Source organism: Echeneis naucrates, chromosome 16 (genome assembly GCF_900963305.1).
Source record: "Echeneis naucrates chromosome 16, fEcheNa1.1, whole genome shotgun sequence".
NCBI classification, from domain to species: domain Eukaryota; kingdom Metazoa; phylum Chordata; class Actinopteri; order Carangiformes; family Echeneidae; genus Echeneis; species Echeneis naucrates.
In genome coordinates, this window is record NC_042526.1 from 7,104,127 (window position 1) to 7,129,902 (window position 25,776).

At 41.2% G+C, this 25,776-nt stretch overlaps 2 protein-coding genes across 3 annotated transcripts in view; both read left to right on the top strand.

Annotated features, from left to right (window-relative positions):
• The window catches only part of btbd11b (BTB (POZ) domain containing 11b), a 56,386-nt gene extending 39,566 nt beyond the window's left edge, over positions 1-16,820 (top strand). The window contains exons 3-17 of one of the 2 annotated variants that reach the window (XM_029523591.1): positions 4,356-4,560; positions 7,378-7,530; positions 7,784-7,949; positions 8,530-8,619; positions 10,058-10,159; positions 11,177-11,270; positions 11,535-11,670; positions 12,464-12,684; positions 12,796-12,974; positions 14,199-14,304; positions 14,492-14,594; positions 14,910-14,991; positions 15,071-15,139; positions 15,312-15,425; positions 15,511-16,820. In XM_029523591.1, coding sequence (XP_029379451.1) covers positions 4,356-4,560; positions 7,378-7,530; positions 7,784-7,949; positions 8,530-8,619; positions 10,058-10,159; positions 11,177-11,270; positions 11,535-11,670; positions 12,464-12,684; positions 12,796-12,974; positions 14,199-14,304; positions 14,492-14,594; positions 14,910-14,991; positions 15,071-15,139; positions 15,312-15,425; positions 15,511-15,720 — 2,030 coding nt within the window. In that variant the 3' untranslated portion in view covers positions 15,721-16,820. The remainder of the gene's footprint in view (positions 1-4,355; positions 4,561-7,377; positions 7,531-7,783; positions 7,950-8,529; positions 8,620-10,057; positions 10,160-11,176; positions 11,271-11,534; positions 11,671-12,463; positions 12,685-12,795; positions 12,975-14,198; positions 14,305-14,491; positions 14,595-14,909; positions 14,992-15,070; positions 15,140-15,311; positions 15,426-15,510) is intronic. The other variant, XM_029523592.1, reaches the window with a different exon arrangement.
• Positions 16,821-19,996: 3,176 nt separating this feature from the next.
• On the top strand, positions 19,997-24,067 carry mlc1 (modulator of VRAC current 1). Its single transcript, XM_029523624.1, has 12 exons — positions 19,997-20,127; positions 20,391-20,670; positions 21,152-21,241; positions 21,417-21,470; positions 21,587-21,688; positions 21,820-21,921; positions 22,020-22,091; positions 22,178-22,294; positions 22,406-22,462; positions 23,197-23,319; positions 23,476-23,637; positions 23,939-24,067. Exons 2-12 carry the CDS (start codon positions 20,413-20,415, stop codon positions 24,014-24,016), a joined length of 1,215 nt encoding a protein of 404 aa, XP_029379484.1. The 5' UTR covers positions 19,997-20,127; positions 20,391-20,412; the 3' UTR covers positions 24,017-24,067.
• Positions 24,068-25,776: the final 1,709 nt, after the last annotated feature.

The window sequence follows — 25,776 nt, forward strand, 5'->3', positions numbered from 1 at the left end:
TGTCAGCAGCTTCCTGCTCCCTGCATACGTCGGAGAGGTGAACGACAGCGATTCGTTTCTGATGGTTCGCTTAACAGCTCGTTACACAAATCAGAAATAATTAGCAGCTTGTGTAAAGTGGATTAAATAGCTTTTATTTCATTTCAAGGCAAACATTACTTCTGAAGACGATCTGTTCCATCAGGCCTATTACACTTCTTTTGGTAAATGATGAAAATATTTAACACGCATTTATTTATAAACGCAGTTTATAAGGTCATTTTCTTTGCTTTCCAATGGAAGTACATTGGTGAGAGCTGCTTTAAATTACTAACATGTTGGTCATCACTGTTGTGAAGTTTCAGAAATGCATCCATTATGTACTTGCAAAAAAAATAGTTAGAAAATGACAACTGTTAAAAATATACAGAGAAAGTTTTGGTTCAGATTTAGGAATACTGATTAATCATGTTTGACAGCCCTGATGTGTGTGTGTGTGTGTGTGTGTGTCTCATTGTTATGCCCAAAAACTTTTGGTTTTGTGAGGCCACAATGACCTTTGAGTCTTGAGCACCAAAGTTTGTCTTTGAGACCAAGATAATGTTTGTGCAATATTAAAGAGACCTCTCCAAGCCTCTCTATGAGGGATCGTGTTTACGACAGCAGAACGTATAGAGGAAGTACCTGAGAACATAAATCCTGTCGGCTGTCACCAAGGTTGAAGCATAAAAACGACATTGGCTGCTGCAGCGCAGTAAAATTTGCATCCTGCACAGGCCTCGTCTTGCACTGCTTTTAGACCCCATTTTAGAGGTTTGCCACAGATTTACCTCTTTGTATTTTCTCATTTTCTACTCCACCAAAATGCTCAATTAGCATATTGGAAATGATGGTCTTGCCCACACTGCAATTATTACTGTTTGTATGTGCTCATCACTCAGTCATGCTCAACAGCATACTGACTTCAAATATGCTTTAGTCAGTGTTGTTAGCTGAACTCAGATGTAGGCAGACAATAGATAGAGGATACCATATATATGTACACCATCTTCTATGCAGTTGCATAACATCAGCTCCTCAAAGCAAAGTTGTTGTGGTATCGAGCTCCGGGCCTTGAAACTATAATCCAGATTTATGTAGAGGATTTGATATTATGCATGTAGACCTTCCAAACATAAATCTATACAGATAAAAACATATTGAGTGAAAAAAGGTCAAATGGTAGTGACCTGTCCTGATGTGGAAGAAAGATGTGTGTCTGTTGTCTCATAGTCTCTAAGAGTAGCTCACAGTCCAACCTTTTTTGGAAAATGAGCTTGTTTGGGTTCTTTGGGACTTTAGATGATGCTAACAATCTTTGCTCTGTACAGAAAACAAGAGGACACTCATCCACTCACTAATTTTGTGGGCTTTTTTCCCTCAGCCAAGCCAAGATCTACTGAGCCATGCTAAATTTCAAGGAACAAATAAAAGTAGGCCCTGATTTACCCTCTGAGAGCCAAATGGACTCTCTCAGCTATTATATTTGTTGCTCCCATTCATTATGACCTTTTAGCTTGTTCGCTAATTTTATTACCCACATCTATATTGAGCAGTAATAATGGCATTGTATAATAAAAATAATGGCGTCATCAATAATTCATGTTTGCCATTTCTTACTGCCATACAGATTTAGTTATCAATGCTGATTAAATACATCATAATTTGTTATTGTTTGACATGACGGCTTATGGAAATCTTGACTTTCATGATGTCTCATCTGGTTCTTTTCATCTTTTGCTGTTTCAAGGTTGTTTTGGTGAATTGATAGAAGACATTAATGTCCACATTCTGTGTAATAAATTTCAAGCATCAAACATTGCAGCAGCGATGCTGTAAAGATTTGCTCTTTAATCCTTGCGCTGAAAATGCTGTTTACTTTTAAGATTAATAGAATGACCTCATACTGTATCTGTGGAGAGCAGAAGAATCAAATGGGGCAGGTGAACCATTATTCAGCTTTGTTTTCCTATTGCAGGCACAAGGTGTGCTTGTTCCCTTCAAAGATGACTGTGTATGGCGTGAAGTCGGACTGAAAGTTAGAGTGGGGAGTTATAATCAGCAGGAAAAGATGCTTCACTGGTAGCATGACTATTGTTTCTTTGGGAGGGTTTTATATTCAAAGAGAGTGTGAGTCTTTTCACATTAATCGTACAACTTTTAGATGAGACCGTGGCATACAGATGATGTTTGTGCCCTTCTCGTTATCTGATTTGGACAAAAATAATAGCAAGAAGAAGGACTTAGCATCTTGTTGAGTCAGGATCACCTCGGGCAACCATTAAATGTGATCACGGCCGCATAGCAGCAAATAATTGAAACGTAGTTGGTGTGATGATGGTTGCAGCTGCACAGTGCGTGTATCCCAAAGAAAAGCTGTGTTCATTTCTCTGTAAATGCTTGGATATAATTGCCTCATCAGAAATGAGTTAATCCCACATTCCAAAGGTATATATATTTTCTCTCTCTCTATTGAATATGAAGCGCCCTTCACACTTTATGAAGTAATGAGCAGTGTGGTTGTTTTGTGGGTGCTGCATTGCCAGTTACTGGAAAAATCTCCTCCTAAATCAAAGCAGAACCATTGTGCTGACATATTTGTGTGATGTGGTTTTTACTAAGGGGATTTTAAATCTTGAAAAATAAAGAGCGTGCTACCCCCCTGCTGAAGGTAATTACTGAGCTACCTGTGGATCGGGATCAGCAGTGTGTGTCATCCACCTCTCCTCGTCTTGTTAGCATAAAGAATTAATTACCCTGGATGAGCTATTGATTAAAGGCTTCAGTCTTATAATGAAAAGGCTATTGACATTTAAACTTATTAAACTTCCATTCTTCTGCCTGTCCTTCCTCTCGTTTAGCCACATAAATCCTTGCAGCTGAACAGAAAGAGCAGCAGTAATCTCGCTTTTTGTGTTATGCTGCTGCCACTACTGTTGCTCTCTTTCACTGTTTGAAATAATCATCTTCCTCGGCCCTCCCTGCCGCATCTCTGCCATCACAAAGACACGAGAACTGACTCTGGCTGACCACCTCAGCTCCCTTTGCCAGGCTTACTGTTACAAGCTCATCTAGATTCCCCTTCATACAATGGAGAGACACACGCGTGACTAGTAACAGATAGCAACGGGGAGAAACTGCAAGACCTCTAATCTAAAGTTTGTACAGCAGGTGGTAAATTCTGTCATCATATTCCCTGTTCGTTGCATCAGGAAGTGACGCTTCTGTCAGCACATCCCCACTCCTCCCAGTGGACAGTTGAGAGATTGACTGTTTTATTTCGTGAATGCTCTTCCCTGAACCTGGCATCTTTTTCACGCCTGCCTCCCACATTGTTAAGCCAAAATGGAATGTTGGCAAGTGCCAAATAGCCCAATTTTGATGCTATACAAACCCTTTTGACTGTGGGAATTACTGTTTGTTCCCGCTCTCTATTGTGTCAGCAGACAAACTCTACAGTATAGATACTTCAGACAGAGGAGCAAAGTGCCATCGGCTCTATTACTTCTGTTTTTTTTTTGTCTTAAATGGCATCAAATTGACCAGAACCATATGACCATAGTGATTTTTTTTTTTTTTTTTTTTTTTTTTATTGACCCCACTTCAGAACTTCATTTTATTTTTCTCATAGCACTGTGAGTCTAGACAGGAAAGAGAAGGGACAGAAATCATTCAGTAGATGGGATATGAGTACATAATGGGTTGCTTTCCAAGTAAGCTTACACTGCTGTTTAACAACAAAGGTGCCACAGTCCTGATGTTTCCATTAAGTGTTCGACTGAAGAAGCTTTTGGGTCATTTCTCAGTTTCTTGATGAAGTGAATCAGCTGCATTGAAACTATTCTCCCTTAAGTATAAAAATGCATTTTCAAGATACTTCTACAAGAACTGTTTATTTTCTTCTAAACCAGCCCAGAGAATATTCAAATGTTCATTAGCAGAGTCCTCAATAGCTTTGATTTTTCTAGCTCCAACTGGATGACCTTAAAGTACTGGCAAATTATGCAGAGGAAATAGCTGAGAGTAGCTAATGTTTATCCATAAATATTCATTCTTTGCCCAGCTTAGTCCAAGCTTGCTTTTTTCCTTGCTCCTTGCACAGAAAGGACTGAAATGGGCCTTCTTTTTGCGTGGTACAGGAAAATTTTCGATTTCCCTTGACAAAATGAGCTCTATGGGGCCTTGAAGGAATGACGACGATTCCTCGACATGTCTTTAAAGGCCCCGCACTCAAAATGTTCTTGTCTCTTCTCCCTCGTCTAAGAGAATTCCTTTCTCTTTGCTTATGTGTTACCTTTTGGGATGGCTAACGGTTCTTTGTGTTGTGTTGTGTGTAGGTGACCTGGTTTCCCGAGCCATGCACCACCTTCAGCCGCTGTATATAAAGAATCAGAGCAACGGGACGCCAATCCACCAGAAAAGCAGTTTGATTCACTGGGCGCCTGAGGCGATCTACACTCTGTGTTATTTCATGCACTGCCCTCAGATGGAGTGGGAGAACCCCAATGTGGAGCCCTCCAAGGTTACTCTGCAAACAGAGAGGTGAGAAATAAACACAGTCATGACTTTAAATATTCTATATTTTTCTTTTCCTCAACAACGGAAATGAAAAAGCTAAACTAAGGATGAAGTGACCCTACAAGCAGTCCACATATCCAAAGGCTGAGGTGCCCTCCTATTGTCGGCCATAAACTGTAAGGACCATAAGGAGCCACGCTTTTTCACCGTGTAACATGCTGCTTCATCGCCATAAACCTGGAGCCTGGGTGGTTTATTATGAGTCAACAGCGCAATGGGTGATTCACATTTTCAAAATACGGCCAATAAATGAAGCAAGGTAGCAAGAGCAGAGATGCAAGATAAACATCCAACGAAGTGTTAACATTGCTCGATGGGGAGAGAAAAGAACACGAAGATGCTAATATGTCACTCTGACCATGCTTTAACTGTGGATTTCTTTTACACAAGGCACGTCTGATCTCTTAAAGCTGCAGAACGCGATAAAGTAAGGTAAAAGTACCAGAAATGTTTGGTATTGATTACTCCCTCTCCCTTTTTGCACTTTCCAATGACAACAATAAGGGAACACCATGAGACTGCAGGCTGAAAAGGTGGAAACTCCCTTCATTCTTCCCCGACTTGCATCTGTCCAGCTTTTCACCTCAGCATATAACTTTATAGATTCAGTCCCGTGCTAATGTTCCCATTATAGAGATCATTCTGCTGTAACTGTACACTTTTGCAGGGTGTTCCTTTATTATATATCTGGCTCGGCCCTGAAATGGCACACCAGATAATTTCCCTCTGGAAGGAAAGTGCAGAATTGTCACCTTGTTTGCTACTTGAATGAGCCCTTTGGGTGACCTGAGGAGTGTCAGAAAGCAGCAGTTGTAGAGAGTGTGCACAGACATGTGGCCAGTCAGTGTTGATAATGTTGCCATTGACGTAGTGGGACATTATCAGGCAGCAGCTGGAGGACATAAGGTGACTTATGTGCAGATGACACAAGGATTAGCCAATGTTTCCATAATGTTAAATCCCTTGATCCTTCATCCTGGAGTTTTTGGACAGCTCATGTTTTAGTAAAGCACAGAGCAGTCTACAAAGGTTCTCCTCAAGAAATGCTTCTTGTGCTGAGTTTATAATCATATATTTTCTTTTTGCTTTTTTTTTTTTTCCTCATCATATTCCACTGTAATATTCGTACCTCGAGCTGTTCAGTATTTCTTATACTTTTGGTGGAAGCCCTGTCAGCCTGCAGCGGAGGTGGGAAACAGTGCTGACAGTTGAGCCTGAGCAGTCCTCCTCTGGGGCTTCAAGACAGGATCCGGACCCTGCAGTGGACCAAGCTATCAACTAATGTGTGTCTCAAGTGTCACACTTACGTCTGCTTTAGCTCTAATCACCAGTTGTAAAGGAAAGCACCTTAATGGATGTTTGTTTTAGACATATTTAAGGTTTTTGCCAGAGTGAAAATTTGGGAAAACCTCCTCAGAAATGTCTGCACTTTATTGCAGAAAGAGGGGTGCATGGAAATAGCAGGACCTTGAACTGCTGGTGAACTGGTGTTTCTGTCGGGTTTGTGAGGGAATGCATTACTGCCATACGTTCCCTGCCTCTTGATTAGGTGCTATGACCTGCTTTAACGACGTTTGTGGGACCCACAGAATTATGTGGTTGTACAGGGCTTCTTTGAAGTGAGAAAATTAAAAAAGCTTACATTTTCTAGCAGAACAATCTTTTATTAAAAGATGTAAACTCAAACCAAGCGGTATGATTTTTTATAAAGCAAATATCAAAACTGTTTTATATGTTGTGTATGTGTTAAATTACGAGCATATGAACAATTATTAAGCAGAGTATGTAAGTACTTAAACTTAATAATATTCATTTTGCATGAAATCTAGCCTAAAGTCTTTTAAATATTGTGTTTCTTTTGGATCAATGAGGGCTGAACAGTGTCAGTATGTTTTGCATAATGTAGCGATGACAGCTCATTGTTTGGTTTAAGTGAAAGATGGGTGTATTTATAGCCACAACCTGCCATCAGTAAAGTAACAGAGGTCAAAGTGTAACATCATGCATATGTATCTTCATGCATATGGATTCCATGTGGCTGCAATAAACACTGGTGCAGGATCAGTGGAGGTAGACAAGAAGAGAGGCTCTGTAATTCAGTCATACTCATGGTTATTGTATTTGCTTCATTTTACATCAGTGAGCTGTGAGCTGTGGTGTCAGGAGCAGCCGTGCAGCCGTGCAGTGGTCATTTCCTGTCTCTGCTGAACAGTACCAGCTGTTTGCAACATACCAATACATTCACTTTAATCGCCGCAGGCAGTGACCTGCCTTAGATAGAATATGTGGGTTGGTATAACCATCATCTTCACCCATTGAGTGTAAAGCGTGCACTCTAATGTATATAAAACTGTATGATGTTATGCAACATACATTAAAGCAGACTGCTTCCCATCCATGTCCTTCTAAAGTGTTAATGATATAACATCACAATGCATCTTATTGCATATTGAAACTTAACATGCATTGTGCATTATGTTGCAGTATATTGTGAGGTTTTATGTACCATGTTTTAAATATAAATAAGTATATATATGTACGCAGTGTGAAAGTTTCAGCTGAATGTTATATTACTCTGTACAGCTTTTGGTAAGCGTGGATATATTAAAGACATAGTGGATAAGAATTTCATATGAAAAAGATGTTTGCATTGCTAATCCAAACTATGCATCACTGAAATAACAGATGCAAATTCTGTCTTAGGTGGATTTTCTGTGCAAGTTCCAGGGCACACCAAGTACTTAATGTGACATTTCTGTGCACCTCTATCTCCCCCCACAGACCGTTCATGGTGCTGCCACCTCTGATGGAGTGGGTGCGTGTAGCTGTGGTTCACACCGAGCACAGACGCAGCCTCTCTGTGGACAGCGATGATGTTCGGCAGGCTGCCAGACTGCTGCTGCCTGGAGTGGACTGCGAGCCCCGCCAGCTCCGGTAAGGCTGCAAGCAGCGAGCTCGCCTTTGGGCTGCAGAGCTTGTGCCACTTCAGATGTGCATTCAAAACCCCAGCAGGCGCACACATAAACTCACATGCAAACACAAAAGACAAGACGTGCATGCGTCTCGTACACCTGTCCTAACCGTTAGAAAATAAAGCGCTGCACTTGTTTAGAGAAAATGCGGTGCATTGAAAAGCAAAACAGTCAGCTTAGCAGCCATGAAGCACTTTGTGTGCTTTGCCCTTCAGAACGGATGACTGCTTCTGTGCCTCGAGGAAACTGGATGCTGCCTCTACTGAGGCGAAGTTCCTGCAGGACCTCGGCTTCCGGATGCTGAGCTGTGGACGCACAGACATGGTGAAGCAGGCTGTCAACCTGCTCGGGCCGGATGGTATCAACAGCATGAGTGAGCAGGTTAGAGAAAAAGTCAACACACAACACTATAATACATATGCAAGCATATTTACACTCATACACAATGACACACACACACAATCAGTGGAGAAATTTTTGTTTGCTTGGTAAATGGTGGCTCCTTCACCTCTGAGCACCGTGCAGATTTGTAAGCTGAAAGGCAGTCATATATGTTAAGCTCATTCTGACGTGTTTCTCCTGCAGCTGGTTTGCCTTGTCTTGTGTAACTGTGACAATTTTCTAAGAGAAAATCAACATTTAGTTTGGGCTGATCAAGCACTATGTAGTACAGTGTGTCTCTGTCAGCCAGGCTCCGCAGATGTCCCTCATGGCAAAGAGGAAGTATTGATTCACGTTGTATCCTTTAAAACTTTGATCAATAGCAGAATATTACGCCCGTCACACTCAAGGTGCCAGGAATGGAAAGTTTAGAGCCAACTAAAACTTCAGCCTTGCTCTATACGGCTTTATTTCATTTGAAAGCCGTCAACTGTTTCTGCAATATGATTCTTTAATTAAATGAGTATTTTTAACTTATTCAGTGATCGCCTTATCATTCCCATCACTGCACATTTTACAGGGGATGACGCCACTGATGTACGCTTGTGTCCGTGGAGACGAGGCAATGGTGCAGATGCTGCTGGATGCAGGAGCCGATATTAACAGTGAGGTCTGTGATGCTGAAGTTTCTACTGCTTTTCTGACGCAGACACTGGGGAGATAAAGGTCAAATAAAGGATGGATCATTCTTACATGAAATGTCCATGTTGCCCTTTTCAGAAAATAGAAATATCTTTCTAGAAATATCAACATTTCTAGTTTTTTATCATGACATTGATCTACCCAGTGCGTTGTCACATGCTGTCTTCAACATCCAATATAGAAAGTTTTAGATATTAAGAATCTCCTAGAGATAGGAGTCTTAGATTAATTTATTAGACTATGTAAGTATTTAAAATTTTATAATTATTTCTATTAACAGTAGAGAGTTGGAGAAAACCAAATATTTGTCTTATCTTCCTATCTTTGTTCTCTCCCATGAGTCTGTTGTTAAACTTTTAAATAGGAGCATGAGGCACTGACAGGCATGCCACTTTTCACAATCTGTATTACTGTATAAACACATTGAAATTCAATGTGCGCTAAAATTCATTTGCATTTAAGTCTTCCGAGTCAAAAATTATGCCCAGTGGAAAGAAGAAAGGATATAGATGTCCTGATTTAAACCAAACCGATTTCCTGCAAGGATTCACACACACATACTCTGACTCTGCACAGACGTCAGAGAGAGCGTCCAGTTAAAGCCTCATGATCCTGCTCTTTGTTAGTCACCTCAGCAACATGATCCATCAACCATTGTGTATTCATGACGCCTGAACAAAGCACAAAGTGCTGTCGACTAATGAAGTCCCTCTTTCAGGCTTTTTTGACTCTCAAAATGATTAATGTTGAAGTGATAGCCACTGGTAACGCCTAAATGATCACTTCCTTGTTCCCCATAGCCTTAGTATTTTCTCCTGTTGTACCTATTGTAAGTACAAGTGCAGTAGGAGATGGTAAGTATTTTATTAAATTAAACTATTCATTCAGCCTGTATTATCAAGTGTTACTGGATCGTTCTATCTCCATGTGTCCCTTCTGCCCCTCAGATTCCCTTTTCCTCCCAAGGCAGCCTTTGTCTTTTGTTCATGTGAAAGTGTCTCATGTGTAATCACACTTTCATTTGGCTCATTTTTTTTTTTTTTTTACTTCAGCCAGACCAGAGAGATAAGCATTGGAGAGGTCAGGTTAGAGGCCTGCCAGAGAAACCCAGAGTGGAGGCTGATGAGATCAGAGCTAAGCCATTAGGATGAGGCTTAACTAGACAGATCAATCCATTGTGTTCATTAGAAGGCAAACACAGTGACAGGATGTCCTCTGCAGCCCCGGGGTTTCTAGTTAATTACTCGAGCTGCTCCCTTAGAGCTTCCTGTCCTCCCTGCCTTCTCCCTGCAGCTGCTTGTCTTGTGCTCCGTGGGCCATGTAGTAGTTTTAATGGCTTCATATCTCTCTCCCTCACCTTTCTTCCTCCCACCTACCCAACCCACCAACCTGTGTCCCTTCCCCAGGTGCCAAACTCAGTGCACAAGCACCCCTCAGTCTTTCCTGAAACACGGCAGGCGACGCCCCTCACTTTTGCTGTGTTACACGGACATGTCCCTGTGGTGCAGGTAGTGACATCCTTTCTCACCATGACCTCTCATTGTGCTTCAGCTCATGGTTGGTCATCATTGTCATTTTTTATCATGAGAACTTCTTGGTGGGGATGATAATGTTTCTCCACTACGAGGTTTTCTCCTGCTATTTGTGTGACCTACAGTTTTAACCTTTTTGTCTTTTTTACTATCTTTCCATTTACCTTCAATTTAAACATCGGAACATTTGTGTTGTATACAGCCTCTTCCTGTCACTTTGCATTTTTGAGGAAATGAATCAGACTGCATTTAGCGAGTGGAAAGTGGGAACACGGTGGCCTAATTGTCATTGAACTCATTTAAGTAATTCACTTTGCCCTCTGAATGATCTGTCCATTGGATTTTAAATCATTCAATTCTAATGGAAAAATGTTTAAGCCATGTGACACTGAAATGTGATCTCTAAGGCCATCAGACAGATTAACAAGATTAAAATCTGGCTAAAATCCTGAAATGTTTTATCAATAAATTTTTAATCATTTTACGCTGCTCTAATTAGATGGCATGAAGTTTTGAGGCTCAGGCAATTATTGAGATCATTCCCTCATCGACAAAAATATTTTTCCCTCGATAGATGAGCAGAATCTTTTATGAGACATAAATACCTTTCAGCCAGTGTATGAGCAGTGTTACATGTACTTATACTCAGAATAATGTCAAAAAAGTACAGCATTGGGTATTGGCAAGTACCCAAGTGCATTTGATACCTATATTCTCACCTAACCCTTAGCTGAATTTATTTCTGCAGTGAAGACATTATGCAAATGTAGCATTGGAAAATTAGGTTGAAGGATTTGACAAAAGTAATGGTGTAGTTCATTGTTTCTAAACTATATTTATCATTCCCACTACAAATCTATTAACTTCATTAGGAGGACTTCATTATTAATATATCACAGCTGACTTCAAAGCTGAACCATTAGCCAACCCGCTCTTCTTCCTCTCTATGTCTACCTCTCTCTCTACCGTCATGTCCCCATCTGACCTCCGCAGTTGCTGCTGGATGCCAAAGCCAATGTGGAGGGGTCTCTACAGGATGGGATGGAGAACTACACAGAGACTCCGTTGCAGCTGGCTGCTGCTGCAGGTACACAGAAAACACGCCAGTCCTCCGTCTCCTGTCCAATTTCGCTGTAGCACGCCGACAGCAGCAGCTGGCCGTCAATAACCAGCTGATAGCAACACCTGACTGTCAGTGGGATCATTGGCTGAGTGACGACTTCAGAGGCATATATATCCTGTGGGCTGTAAAAATAAAGAGAGATGGAAGCGTGCATGTAAAAGAAATGATCCAACTTTCTGCCTTTGTGTGTGTGTACAAAATTTTTGCCAATCATGTTTTCGTGCACAGGAAACTTTGAGCTGGTGAGTTTGCTGCTGGAGCGTGGGGCCGACCCCATGATGGGAACCATGTACCGTAACGGCATCTCCACGGCGCCGCAGGGAGACATGAACTCCTATAGCCTGGCAGCAGCTCACGGACACAGGTAGGGTAACACACACGGGTCAAATAAACAGAAGTTACACAAACACCCACTGTTCATTCTGTGTATTCATCATAAAATCAGGTTTAAGCACAAACAAAATTCAACAGAGCATCTCCATGAAATTGACAACTGCTGCTGCATTGGTTCATTTCAGTACCCGTTTAATACTTCAGAGAATATACTGGTAAACTCTACAGACTCATCTGAAACATGTCAAAATAAGGGCTCAGCAGACAGAGACTCCAAAAGTACAGTATGGGCTCAGCTGTCCACAATAAATGTGTTCGTGTAAGAAGCATTAGCGACATTTTGCATTTGTTTAACCTTAATAATACCGCTCACAGAATTTTTCAAATCGGATTTGAGTTTTTGTTATTTTGTTAGTTATATAATGTCCAATGTTATAAGCTTTTCAAGATAGACAAGTGTTTCTTTGCATATAATGAGTATTTTTCCCCCCAGGACATTTTGGCTTAATGGATATGCATGTGACGTATTTGTTTATCTCACCACAGTTGTTAATTAAAACACAGTTTTATGCAGGATTAAATATCAAAGCTGTGTGACTGTTGATTCTAGATTGCCCACAGTCTATCACACTAACAACTTTAACTCCATGACTGTCTTTTCACTTTCAAACTGTGCATCTGTGAGAAAAATGAATCTCTTTACTTCACCATTGCCACTTACGCTTATATTGTATAGGACACAAACAACAAACTCAAATGAAATAAGAATCACTTCTTGACTCTTGCAATCTGTGATGAAACCAAAAATTTTCTTGTTCTTCCAGAAACGTGTTTCGTAAGCTGTTGTCCCATACGGAGACAGGCAAAGGGGACGTCTTGTCTCTGGAGGAGATTCTGGCAGAGGGTTCAGAGCTGGAAGGTAGAAGTCCGTCTCAGATTGACCTGATTCGAACAGGAAAGGCCAAACTTAAAGCCTTGAAAGAAGCCATGTACCACAGTGCAGAGCACGGGCACGTAGACATCACCATAGACATACGGAGCCTCGGTTGGTCGCTGTAAATGCATCTGCATTTTTCACATGATCACATTCTGTTTTCAGCTCTCACACCTTCTCTGTGTATGTTTGTGTGTCCTTACCTTTGTGGGCGTTTCTCAGGGGTCCCTTGGACTTTGCACACCTGGCTGGAGTCTCTGCGGACATGTTTCCACCAGCACCGCCGGCCCCTGATCCAGGGCCTTCTGAAGGAGTTCAGCTGCATCGAAGAAGAGGAGTACACCGAGGAGCTCATCACGCACGGCCTGCCTCTCATGTTTCAGATCCTCAGAGCCAGCAAGGTACTCACTCACGCTGTGTGCATGTCGCCTGTTAAATCACACTGGAGTTATTTTTTTCAGGAAGCATTGTGGAAAAGAATTAAAAAAAAAAGTCTTTCCAACTGTCTTCACATTTTCAAATTTCTCTGCTCTGTCTGCTGAGCCATGTCATCCCCCTCCTCTCTCTGTGTGATCGTCATTAACTAGTTGACTTTACATCGATGGAGCCTCAGAGGCCTATGTAAATTTTTTATTTTTATGACCTCCCCCCCTACTTTATACTTATGAGATTAGATAGATCAGGGCCTTGCCTCATTACTGAAGCTCATGTTCTCATTGCTTGGCTATTTTAGATCTGTTTGTTTTGACTTCTCTGTTCTGGCTTTGCACTGCTTGCTGGCATGAGTTTGGCACTAACATTGCTGATGAGAGAGGAAAAGAAGCACTGCAGCTGCTAGTCAGACTGCAAATGTGCATAAATAAAACAGAAAAGCAAACCTAGGATGCATGAGCACCTCATACTAACAGTATCCCTCTCACACACTCATATACTCATGCTAGCCTTCAGTGTTTCTTTATTTTGGATGATGTGTGGTGGGAGCAGTGACCCTGATCTCCAGAAGGACCTTGGGAGATGACCCACCATGAGAATCACAGTACAGGATGTTCATCTTTGCTCTGACAGAAAGTGTAGAGCCTCAGCCCACTAAACACCTCAGTTCAATTAAATTCATTCTGGTTCCATGCAGTTAAGAAAAACATTTGCTGCTGCCTTAACAGATTCCTGTGAATGGCTTTTTTTTTTTTTTTTTTTTTTAGCATCATGCTTAAATCTGAGCAAGCAGCCTGACTGAACAAATGGCACTGCGCCTCCTTTATACCACACACACACACACACACACACACACACCACACATAGACAAATTTACTCTTCTATATTTGACACACTCCTTCAGGGTTCACTGTTACAGCAATATGAGGAACAGGGGTGGTAATGAATAACTAAATTTCACAACATGTGACTGGCCAAGAATATGTGTTTTATTGAATCTGCCTGAATAAGTTCAATTATGTGGCATCATGTTCATGTTTGCACAGATTGTGTTGAGTTTGTGTGTGTTTGTATTGTTATACCATGTTTTCTTATTTTGAAGCACGTAAGCAGACCTGCAGAGCCGAGCCCCGGCCATCCAAGCAGCTCCTCTCACCCTCTGATGTTTTGCCTTACTGTCTGTGTTTTGTCAGAATGAGGTGATCAGCCAGCAGCTGTCTGCAATCTTCACCCAGTGTTACGGCCCTTACCCCATTCCCAAACTGGCAGAGATCAAGAGGAAGCAGTCGTCACGCCTGGGTGAGACCCTGTCATTATCCTTTTATTTCTGTCACTGGAGGAATTTACAGTGTAAATAAAATACAGTGTTAAGGCAACAGAAAAGCTGTCCAGTGTAGCTAGAAAGTGCCACCTAGTGTTCAGAGAAGGAAACCAAAAAGGTAAATTTCCTAACTGGAGAACTGACAGTAAGCCATATTTCTTTCAGATCCTCACTTCCTGAACAATAAAGAGATGTCAGATGTGACCTTTTTGGTGGAGGGGAAGCCTTTTTATGCCCACAAAGTCCTGCTCTTCACAGCTTCCAACAGGTATTTGCATGCATCAACTTTCAAAAAGCATGAGCTGCGGTCTTAGTGCAGTATGTTTCTTTCTGCTTATCTATTGAAGCATTTTTGTGATACAATGACCATTGGACCTTGTCATGTTAGTTTAGGGTAACCAATGAAGCATTTCAAAATGTGACTGAAATTAAATGTCACCCAAAATGTGTTCTTGGCATGATGTCCCCAGAGCAGAACATTTATGGGCAGCTTATTGTGCTCTGTCCTGTCAGCATGCTAAGATTTATTTTCATTCACAGAATAATTCCTCTCCCTCTTGTGTCGATGTTTCTGTATCCAAAGGTTCAAATCCCTTCTAGCAAACCGGCCTTGTGGTGAAAACACGTGCATTGAGATCAGCAATGTCAAATATCATATTTTTCAGGTAACGGAATAATTTGAAACAAGTTCGATGTAATTTACGACGCATGGGAGCTGTGTAATGTGTATTTCTTTCCTTTCAGATGGTGATGCAGTATCTTTACTATGGAGGAACAGAAGCACTTCATATTAGGAACACTGATGTTATGGAGGTTAGAAACTAGATTATATACTGTGACATGTGGAGTGCACAATGGAATTGAACCCTGACACTATCTTATCTTATAATCTTAAGGCTTCATGGATATTGAACTTGTTGAATTTAATAACTATTATCAAGTTAATGCTAAACCATAATATTAATTATTTGTGGTTTGTTCCCAGCTTCTGTCTGCAGCCAAGTTCTTCCAGCTGGAGGCACTACAGAGGCACTGTGAAATTATCTGCTCCAAGAACATCAACACAGAAACTTGTGTGGAGATCTACAACCACACAAAGGTGCGGACACAATTTTAATCTTCACAGAGCCGCATGACGTTTTTCACTGCGCAAAACCAACCTACTCTCCTCTTCTCTCTCGCAGTTCCTTGACTCTCCGGACCTGGCATCCTATATTGAGGGCTACTTCCTGAAGAACATGGTCATGCTGATAGAGTCGGAGCCATTCAAGCAGCTGCTGTATGATGTGCCTCCAGAGAATCCTGGCTGTGACATCCTGCAGGACTTGGAGAAAACCCTGGCCACCCGCATCCAGTCCATCCACCTGTCCTCCTCCAAGGGATCTATCGTCTGATCTCCAGACTTTAATGAACATGGGGACAGGGACTATTCATCAGGGAGACATCAAAGACTTCACACTGTATCGAGACACATCGAAGTGACAGATCATGTCAAGTGAAAGACACAAATGCAACTCGCAGACTATTCAGTTACAATCTTTGTCTCTATGAAGCCAAACAGTTGCCAATATGCTTCTTGTCATCTCAGCACAGGCGGTTACAAGTCTATCTGTCTGCTAGGAATTAACATATGACAACTGTCATCAGATAGATTCATTATGCTACAGTTTGCCAATAACATCCATCACTGTAACAAACTCCCATGACCAGCAGGAACCTCTCAGCTTAGTTGAACACATTGTGTGTTACATGTCGATTTGATGATATCAGATGACACTCAGAGGAAACTAAGACGTAGAGATGCAAACAGCTGGAGTCAGAACACCCAAATACATAACTCTGCTCATTGAGATGATTAACAACATCAGCGTAGTGTGATAAGCCATCAGTGTATCCCTTCCTGGCTGTGAGGAAGAGTTGCTGCCTCACATTGTGACGATTTGCTAAAACATCCGCAACTGTACATAGTGACGAGTTTGTATCCTCAGTCAGTCATTTAACATTATTTGTGCTGGTTCCTCTTACTCAAAAGCCAAACAAGTTAAACAACTGACAAGTACCTGTAATGTGACTGATGCAAGAAAAAGAAAAAGGGTTGGGGGGGACTTTCAGCAGCATCGACTTAAAGCAGTTTGGAATCGAGGACTTTTCCTTTCTTGGCTGCTTTGTACATATTGTTCATAGCAAATACAGAGCTATTGATAATGTAAGTAAGTTAATGTATATATCCACAGATGTTTTCTCATGCGTGTTACTGTTGAATATCGCTGTAAAAACAAAAAAAGCTCATCTTTTAACATCTTTTAAATATCTGTTTCAATGTTGCATGTCTGAGGGGACTGAGTGTGTTTTCCTTTTCCTGTTTGAACTGTTGGAAAAACTACACTGAGGAGCTGTGAGAATAGTTTTGTCATCAGCATGGCTCTCCATAAATGTGTACCAGACTGTATGTGTGACTTGATATTTCTTTCCTCTATAAAGATTAATATAAAGAATGCCACGGATGCTCCAGATTCTTCTGCTGCTTTCTCTTTATCCAAGTGTTGGCGGTAAGGTAGCAAGAGTACACAACTTCTCTACTTGAGTAAAAGTACAGATACACCTTGTCAAATATTACTCCAATACATGTAAAGGGTTGATTTTCTGAATAAATATATATATAAAAAAAAGGCGGTGACGGTGAAGTTTGGACGAGAAACGTAGAGCAAGGTGAGAAACAGGGCAGTTAGCTTGTAACGTAAGCTAACTGCCCAGCTCTAATGCTAACTCCATTAGCCTAGCTTGTGTTAAAGCCCGACACAAAACGTTATCTTTGACAGAAACAGCTGAGTTTGGTAGCTCCATCAGAGAGGAGAGGGCTCCAGCTGTGTTTTGTTTTGTTTTGTTTTGTTTGTGCAGAAAGACAGAACTGTATTCAGCTGGGAGTGATGTCCACAGAAGACATCCAAACTCCGGCTACAAGCTAATGCGTGTTCCGGGAAATAATACGGCCACGATGTGTGATGAAGAAGGAGCCGATCGTTATGGAGAAATAATCCAGGTAGGATGAGGATTATACATATTCTTACCTGGAACTAAAAAAAAAAAACAAAACAATAGTCAAGTATAGTACAGGTACTCAAATTGACTTCGTTACAACCTTTGTAAACCTGTAAAATAAATCTGTAGGAAAAGTTGTAATGCGGAAAAAAAATGGTGCTTATGTTTGAGAGATTTTGTTTAAAAGGCTGCAAATCAATCATCTGTGCGTTTGTCACCATCTCTGCTGAAGCAGAGGAGAAACCCACATGTTCCCAGGCTGTGTAACACTGACTTCAAACTGGGACATATGGCCACTGTTCATCAGTCTCTTTGGTTTATTTTAGTTTTCTGCTCTGATGCCACAGAAGAATTTCTTCATTCACGTTCTTTGTTTCACCTCACTACTGAGCAGGTGATCACTTTTCATCTACACCTTTTTTTTTATTATTATTATTCCTAACAAATCCAAATTTCTTTTACACAAACAAGTTTTATCTTATACAAGTTTGAAAAGGTTGATTGAGGAATTATGGAATTTCTGAGGAACGTCACTTTATATTAGTGATGGTAAGTTCGGATCTTTTTACTGACCAAGGTCTTTTTAACTCGTTAAGTAAAATGAACAAATCTTTTTTTTTTCCAAGTCAATTGTTCATTTGAACCAATGTGACGCTGTAGCTGTCATTTTGAGTGATGCCTGAAAATCAGGTGTGCACATAACTTTTTCAGTGAATTTCTCAGGTGCATACCTGGAGATGGTGTGTGGTACTCACCCCATATGTAGCATGGTCTGAATAAGTGCAGTCCTCCTCACTGTCCTCTGCTTCGGCTTCCTGCATGGTAGATGATGAAGATGCTGATTAGCTGTCTCCATCCACAGGTCAACAGCTGCCTTTGGGATATTTCTTCTCGGCTAGCTTGTTTATTATTAGCAATAGTTACTAGCACATTTCAGTGCGCTCACTATTAGCTTCACTCCATGGCACATAACGCAGCAACTTTCCAAAAAAACTCTTCTCTTTGGCCTCGAGCAGCACGGTGGAGTAGTGGTTAGCACTGTCGCCCCACAATAAGAATGTGGCAGGTTTGATTCCCAGTCTGAACATGTCTAGGCTAATTGGTTAACTGTCTGTAATGTGAGTGATGGACTAGTCTGGTCCTCCATAGAGACTAGACCAGATCTATCTGGAACCCCCAGAGACTAGACCAGATATTAGATTAGTTCAAAACGAATGACTCATTCACGAACAACACATCGCTACTTTATATATTCTAAATCATTTTTGAGGCTATCTTAAGTTGGGGGTTACTTGCTGACAGGCTGGGTGTTGTGTTGCGGGGGGCCCATGCTAGGTTGCTGCCAATCAGCAAGCGTTAATGCCCCTTGACTGAAATCTCAGCAGTAAAGAGAGTGTCATGGTTGTCAGCCTCGCTGTGTGTGGTCACTGCACTGCTGCTGCCAAAGAGTTCCTCTGTAAGGAGATCCATACTGTTATTAGATCACAGTAATCGCTGAGTGGTCTTTCAGGCTTTGAGCCAGTCTGCTTCTGATAAAGTCAAGGGCCAAACTTGATGCTGCTTTTCGTGCTTCTTTATGTAACATAAAATGCCAGAGGCAGTGAGGTGGATTAATTTTTATAAGATGTTGTCGGTCACAATCACATTAGTGGAAGTAAACAGCCGCATCCTGATAGGCTTTCTTAATATTTTTACATTCACAGATATTGAATTGTGTCTCACCTCATCACTGCTCCTCAGATCTTTCCAAATGTCTCCAGAAAACTGACGCAATATATCTGACTCTCTTTCAGCATGTTTGGTATTCGCAGTTTGTGTGTGGGGTGAAGAAATTGGCGAGGGACGTGGTGACAGCAGTTGTTAAGTAGTCTCCATGGTTACCACTGCCCAGGAGCAATGTTGAGCTGAGAAAGCTCTACTGTGGTAAAGACCTGAGGAGCACATACATGTCCAAAGTGTGTCACGGTAAACACACTAACAAAGTGTTGCCATCCAAAAGTGTTTACTCCTGAGTGACAAGTTGGGATATTACTTTTCGAAGCAGAAATTTTCCATCATCATATTATCTGTGAGATTATTCTCAATAGAAATGTGTGTTTTCTCTTGCTTAAAGCACTGCTGGGCATCTTAATTTACTGGGCTGTGGACCCTGAAGGAACCTCCACAGAGGGGACACATTCAAATATAGGACAAAACCAGCTGTTTGATGAAGCACCTGACAGGATTTTAGTGATTTTCTACTTTGCCTGTGCTTCATTTTTGTCCCTGTAAGGTTTGGACAGTCACCACATAACTTTGTGTGCTGTCATGTGTCCAACTGTGAACATCTATTGTTCAGTTCAGCAAATGGGAGGGTACAAAGGGTGTTTGCCCTGCTAACTCTGCCCCCAGCGCGAGCCCCTTCGTCCTCCCCTTGTTGTCATGCACAGGCGCTCTCCCTTTGGCACAGAACAGTCTGGCAGCACAAGAGCCAAGTGTTTTAGCCCCACGCTTTGAAGGACTCAAAGAAAAGAGAAAAAGAAGAAAAACTTTTCAGAACTGTTTCTGAGAAACATTGTGTAAAAGGGAGAGAGAAAAGAGGAGGAGAGGGGTGGTGTGCATGCATGGGTGGGGGTGGGGGGGCAAGTGCAAGTGTAAAGAAGAGAGACATGGGTAGATGAAGGAGCAGCAGATGAAAATAAGTCTTCCATGTGGTGGTTTGATCTCAGCTGCTGAAGGATAACTTTGTTTTTGGGGAGATTCTGCAGAAGACTTAACAACAGGTGAGTGAGGAGAGAATGAAATGTTCGAAAGAATCAGTGATAGATGGAATAAGTGCTCACCTCTTGGCCTTTCCAGACAAAAAGGAAGAGATTGTTTTTGTGCAACTGCATTTTATTCTAGTTAAATTCTTTTCATGGACTTTTTAACTTATATTTCCATTTTTGAGGACTCTGCTGCACATGAATCCAGATTTCATCTGTAGTTTCTGAATGTAATTCTTTCCTGTAATCTGTAATCTGGTTGTTTGCTGGTCTTTCCACAGTTAACCACCATCCGTTTCAGAAATGCAACGTGAGGAGCTGTCAGCCAGAGAGGAGTTCACCTACAGCCACATGTCCACTCTGGAAAGAGGCAGTGGGACGCTGGGACGGCGGAGCGACAGGGGAGCCGAGAGAAGGCCAGACAGGGGGGAGCAGGATAGACCTGAGCGGGATAGCTACACAGTGGACGTGAGAGCCAGTGACCTGCAGCTGGCGCAGCCTGAGCCTCTAAAGCACCCGTGCTTCAGCTACAGGGCCTGGCTCTACAGTGTCCTCATAGGGGTGAGAGGAAAGATGGTCAGGGAGAGTTAGAGAGGAGGCACACTACAGGATTGTACAGAACACACAAATTTCAAAGGTTGGGGCAATGTTTTGTCTGATGAGAGTATCTCCCAATCTTGAAAATTTGAGTGAGATTACAAGAAATCCTGTGTTGTTCCTCCTAATTTAAGCAAGAAGAAAAAAAAAAACAACAACAATATGTCTCTAGATTACACAAACACAAGTCATCAACTGCCATAAAATACTGTAGGCCAGGTCCTATGATATCAAAAGACAGAAAAAGACATTAAAACATTTGATCTGATGAAAGAACTAAAAGTCCCAAACTTTATAAAATTAGATACAGGAGGCTTTGATGTGATTGCTTCCTGTCAGTATTTCAATAATCAGATCATCATCAGATTTATGGACTTTTATAAATGTAGGTACATTGATACGAATGTTGCATATTCTACGCATGGCTGTGTCTGTGTGTCCTCAGGGCAGTCTGCTCATCACATCTGGTTTCTCTCTGTACCTGGGAAACCTGTTTCCTGTTGCCATGGACTACCTGCGCTGTGCCGCAGGCTCTGTAAGTGACCATCATACAACTGTAATCTTAATTACATTTCCATGCCAATGTTGCCTCTCCGCCACTATCCTAACAAGTTTATACATATTAAATATGACTGTCATGTCACAATATCATTTTCAGAGAGCAACTGCTAAACAGATAAACGCAGCAGCTCGTTCTTTCTTCTTCACAGGGCCTCCCCGCAGCCATAGCTAGTTTTGCCATTGCAAGGAACAGGCATGTTGCGGTGAGTATGCAATTAATACACAAAAGGCTAAAATGATAATTGTGTGTTTAAATTAAATTTTTATACAATCCATGCTACATACTAATATAGACCTTGTTTATTCTTAATTTTTCAAGGTATCAGATTTTCAGGTGATTTACGTGTCAACATTTGCTGTAACAACCACCTGCCTGGTTTGGTTTGGTTGTAAACTGGTCTTGAACCCGTCAGCTGTAAATGTAAATATGTTACAATAACATGATGAGAAGTGCCAATCGTTTAGTTGCACATCCAATTATTCTTCAAAATGAATATATTTTTTCCTTTATTTCCTCTCATCAGTCTTTTGTTTTACTCTGTACCTTCTCAGATCAACTTTAACCTCATGTTGATGATTTTGCTGGAGGTTTTGATGGCCAGCACTGTCATCCTGTCAGCCCGCTCTGCAGAGGACTGCTGCTGCCACAGGAAGGTGGGAAAATGTGTGTGTCTGTGATGTGCCTTTCTCCCACCATCCAATGACTTTTCCCTCCAACTGTCACTCTTTGGATTGTTCTGTCCTTCTTCCAGTCAGCAGCTTATGACAGACCCATGGTAATGTCACCTGCAGTGTTCCCCACTCGACTCCTTAAAGCATATTCTGTGAGTAGTTTTCAGTTTCATTGCAAGCAATTATGCTGCTCATCTCCATTGTGTCTATTTTGCAATCATTAGACTGTCTCTAACAGGTGATTGAAGTGATTGTGGGAATTTCAGCAGTATTTGGAGGCATTATTGCCCTCAACATGGACGCCTTGCTGCCAGGTCCCTATTTGTCTGTCACATTTTTTTGGATCCTTGTGGCAGTAAGTTTTCCCTCCTAAAGCTTACAGAGATCACAGCTCGTAACGATAACTTAAATGTCATTCATAAGTGGTCTTACTTCAGAACTTTGTGTCTGATCTTTATTGCATCAGTGTTTTCCCAGTGCCATTGCAAGCCACGTCGTGTCAGAATACCCCAACAAATGTCTGGTGAGTACAGGGCAGTGTTGTTATTGTTTGAGCAGTATAGCTCAACCCTCCAGTGCCTCTCCTCCAATGTTTCTAGTTGCTGTTGGCAACATTCATCTGAAATTATATTGTGATCTGCCCTGAGGGTCTCTACTGCATTCAGTCCAGTTTGCTTTCTGTATGATGGCAGTGGGAGCTTTAATTAAATGCCTCTTTGACAGATTGTTTCCTGAAGCACTGTGCTGATAAAATGTTTAGTTTTGCTCAAGTTTTGTCCCCACAGTTATAAATAGTCCAGTTCTCTTTTACACTTTTGAAATATATGTTTTCAGACCAGGGAATGACAAAACATTTGGTGTTTGAGTTTTTTTTTTTCCATGTGTGAGGTATTGCAAAACTGCCCCCTTGTGGGTCCCAGTTTTCTCCAACTTTGTAACTCTGTCTCCACCAGGCGCAGCAAATATACCTGAAAAAAGGCTGCTGCTAAACATTTAGCCATGTGCTTAAAGGAGCACCAATTTTAATTTCGATTTGCAAATGTAAAACACAATCTTAGGTCTTCCATGCAGAGTTTTATATCGTCTTGGTCAGGGCCCAGTCTGTGGTAAATATGCTGCCGCCTTTTGTATATTAATAACTACATTTTTCATTTATACGAAACAGTTATGTTTACTGTTTTAGTTTGATTCCTTCCTTCTTTTATTCCGTCCCTTTTTTCCAAGTTCCTCTTTTTGTCTCTTTCTGAGGTTCCTCAGGTGGAGGTGCTGATTGCCATCAGCAGTGTGACATCCCCCCTGCTGTTTTCAGCCTCAGGCTTCCTGTCTTGCAGTGTGATCAGCTTTATTGAAATTTTTCTGCATGATGTACCTCCAGCAAAGGTGAGCTTAATGAAGTGGAAATTTCCTCTAGTATGCAAAGTGCAGGTTTTTACCCATAAAATCTTTCCACCAGAGAAACAGCTACTATCTAACTGGGAATTTGACGAATGAGAATTTTCACTCATGTGCATGTGGATGTGTGTCTGTGTGGTCCAGCAATCTTATGACATTTTGCTGCTGATCCTGATGGTGCTCCTGCTGGTGCAGGCAGTTCTGACTTCAGCCACTGTGGTGCACTGTGCCTCCTACAAAAGTCAGCTCCGCATGGGGGCTCCAGAGTATGAAGACAGCATGAATCCCCTGACTCATTACTATGAGGTAATGCCTGTTCAACTAGGAATTGTGGATTCAAGAGGACTAATCTGTGTGTTCTTCTCCCATTGTCTGCCCGTTTCCATGAGGAGACATCTGTAAATCTATTAAAATTATATGTTTTATCCTGTTTCAGGCTCAACAGCTGCAGCTTATGTAGATGACATGTTAGTATGAACAACATAAAAATCAATGAGCCAGTCACATGGAAAATGTCACCGTCCTGCTTATTTCATTCAGTGTTTTTTTTTTTTCTTCACCTTTCCCCCTTTTGTCTCTCCTTTTCCCTCCCCCTCCTCCCCCACAGCAGCAAGCATCCAGTGGAAGGCAGGATTTGGACAAAGACAGAACCTGGAAGGCCGTGGTGGTCCAAATGGCCCAATGAACAGTGCAGCAGTACATGGGGAAGTTTGATGAGAGGTGTAAAAGGAGGGAACAAGACAAACTCTGTGAGCACAAAAGAACAATCCAGACATTCCAAGAAGGAGCAGCTGTAAAGATGCATTCAGAGGGAAAATAGAAAGGGAAACAAAGTTTAGATGAAATGAGAGAAGGCGAAATAAAGGGGCAACAAAAAGAAGAAGAGAATATAAGGCAAAGACAAGGATTTACTTGTCTTCACTAAAGATATATTTGCACAACACTTTCCTTTCTCTGCTTTCCGGGTTTTTACAGATGTTGTGAATGCACTCTTGTGAAGAGTGTTGTTCTATGGCCTGGTAACCGAACTTTTTACAGTGTAGATAGCGGTGAATGAACAATCGTCTTTTTATTTTTGGTGTTCTGAGCACTTGAAGAGGTTAAAGCTTAAGGTTTAAAATAAGGTGCCACCTGATTTCACCACACCGATGCTGTTTAGTCATCATCATTGTTGCATTTCTATTGTAGGATGAAAAGCACTTCAGTATGTGTAGAAATACAAACAAAAACATCAGACTGGGTGCATATTATGTTAATTGTCACTGTTCTATTCATGCACAGAAGATGGTCAAGAATTAGGAAAATATAAACATTTGTTCGTCGCTTTTTCTCTACGTATGTGGTGACTCATCATCTCATAAGACAGATTTGCACAACTCTTGAAATGTGTTGAAGTGGCAGACTTCCTGCTGATTTTCTTTTGAAATAGTGAACAACGTAGCGAGGCAATATATATGTACACACACATATACAGTATATCATGAGTAGGTCTGTGTGTCTTAACTGAAATACCATCTTGTTTAGAAAAATAAAATGTTCGTATGTAAACATCTCAATAATGTTTTGTGGGTGATTTCCTTTCAGTGCAATATTGTTCCTTTAGTTAAATGTTTAGATATAACAGTTTACATGGCTGGATGCACTACTGAGTGAAAGATACATCACACATATGATGCCAATTACCTGGATTTTGAAATAATAATCCAAGAAATATTGTTAGGTTTTCCTATTTTAGATGTAAAGCTGTGATGTGTAAACTCCAGGTGATTATTTACGTCCACATTTACCTCATAAAACTTCCGCCCTGTGCTTTTGTGTTTACGAACGAGAATGGTGCTCTCATTACTGTCGTCTAATTTATTTGCTGCACCAGTTTACTTCATTTCCTTCTGCTAATGCATTCCTGCACCTCCTGTTTCATTGTTTTCAACATGATTTGTCTTATTTATTTTTATTAATCTGTTTTTTGCTACATATTTTACTGACCGGCCTTTAAGTGTTTGATTATGTTTTTTTCACACTGTTTGACATGTTAACTCTGGTATTTGTTTTAACATTTTTGTTTTGTATTTTACAAGATGTTATATTCTAAGGTTTCTAATTATCAGTCCCTCTCACTAACAAAGGAAGGCCAAAACATTCTACGTGTCAGTATGGATTATTCCAGCACAATACTGGCCCTAACTGCGACCTCAGTAGTCAATGTTGTTGAAAATACACATTACCATCTATAATAACAGACTGTGCAGATGAGCCAAATAAATTGCGTATATCTTATATGTCTTAACAAATTAGGCACATATCATCTTTGATGCTGTTTTATTCTTTTGCATTCTTTATAGGCGGGAGGCAGGAAGCTGTATCACAACTTGGACATGAACATCACCATGAGCAAGAGAGAGACTATATTGGGAAGCAGATGTAAAGAGGAGGGGCTTGCCTAAC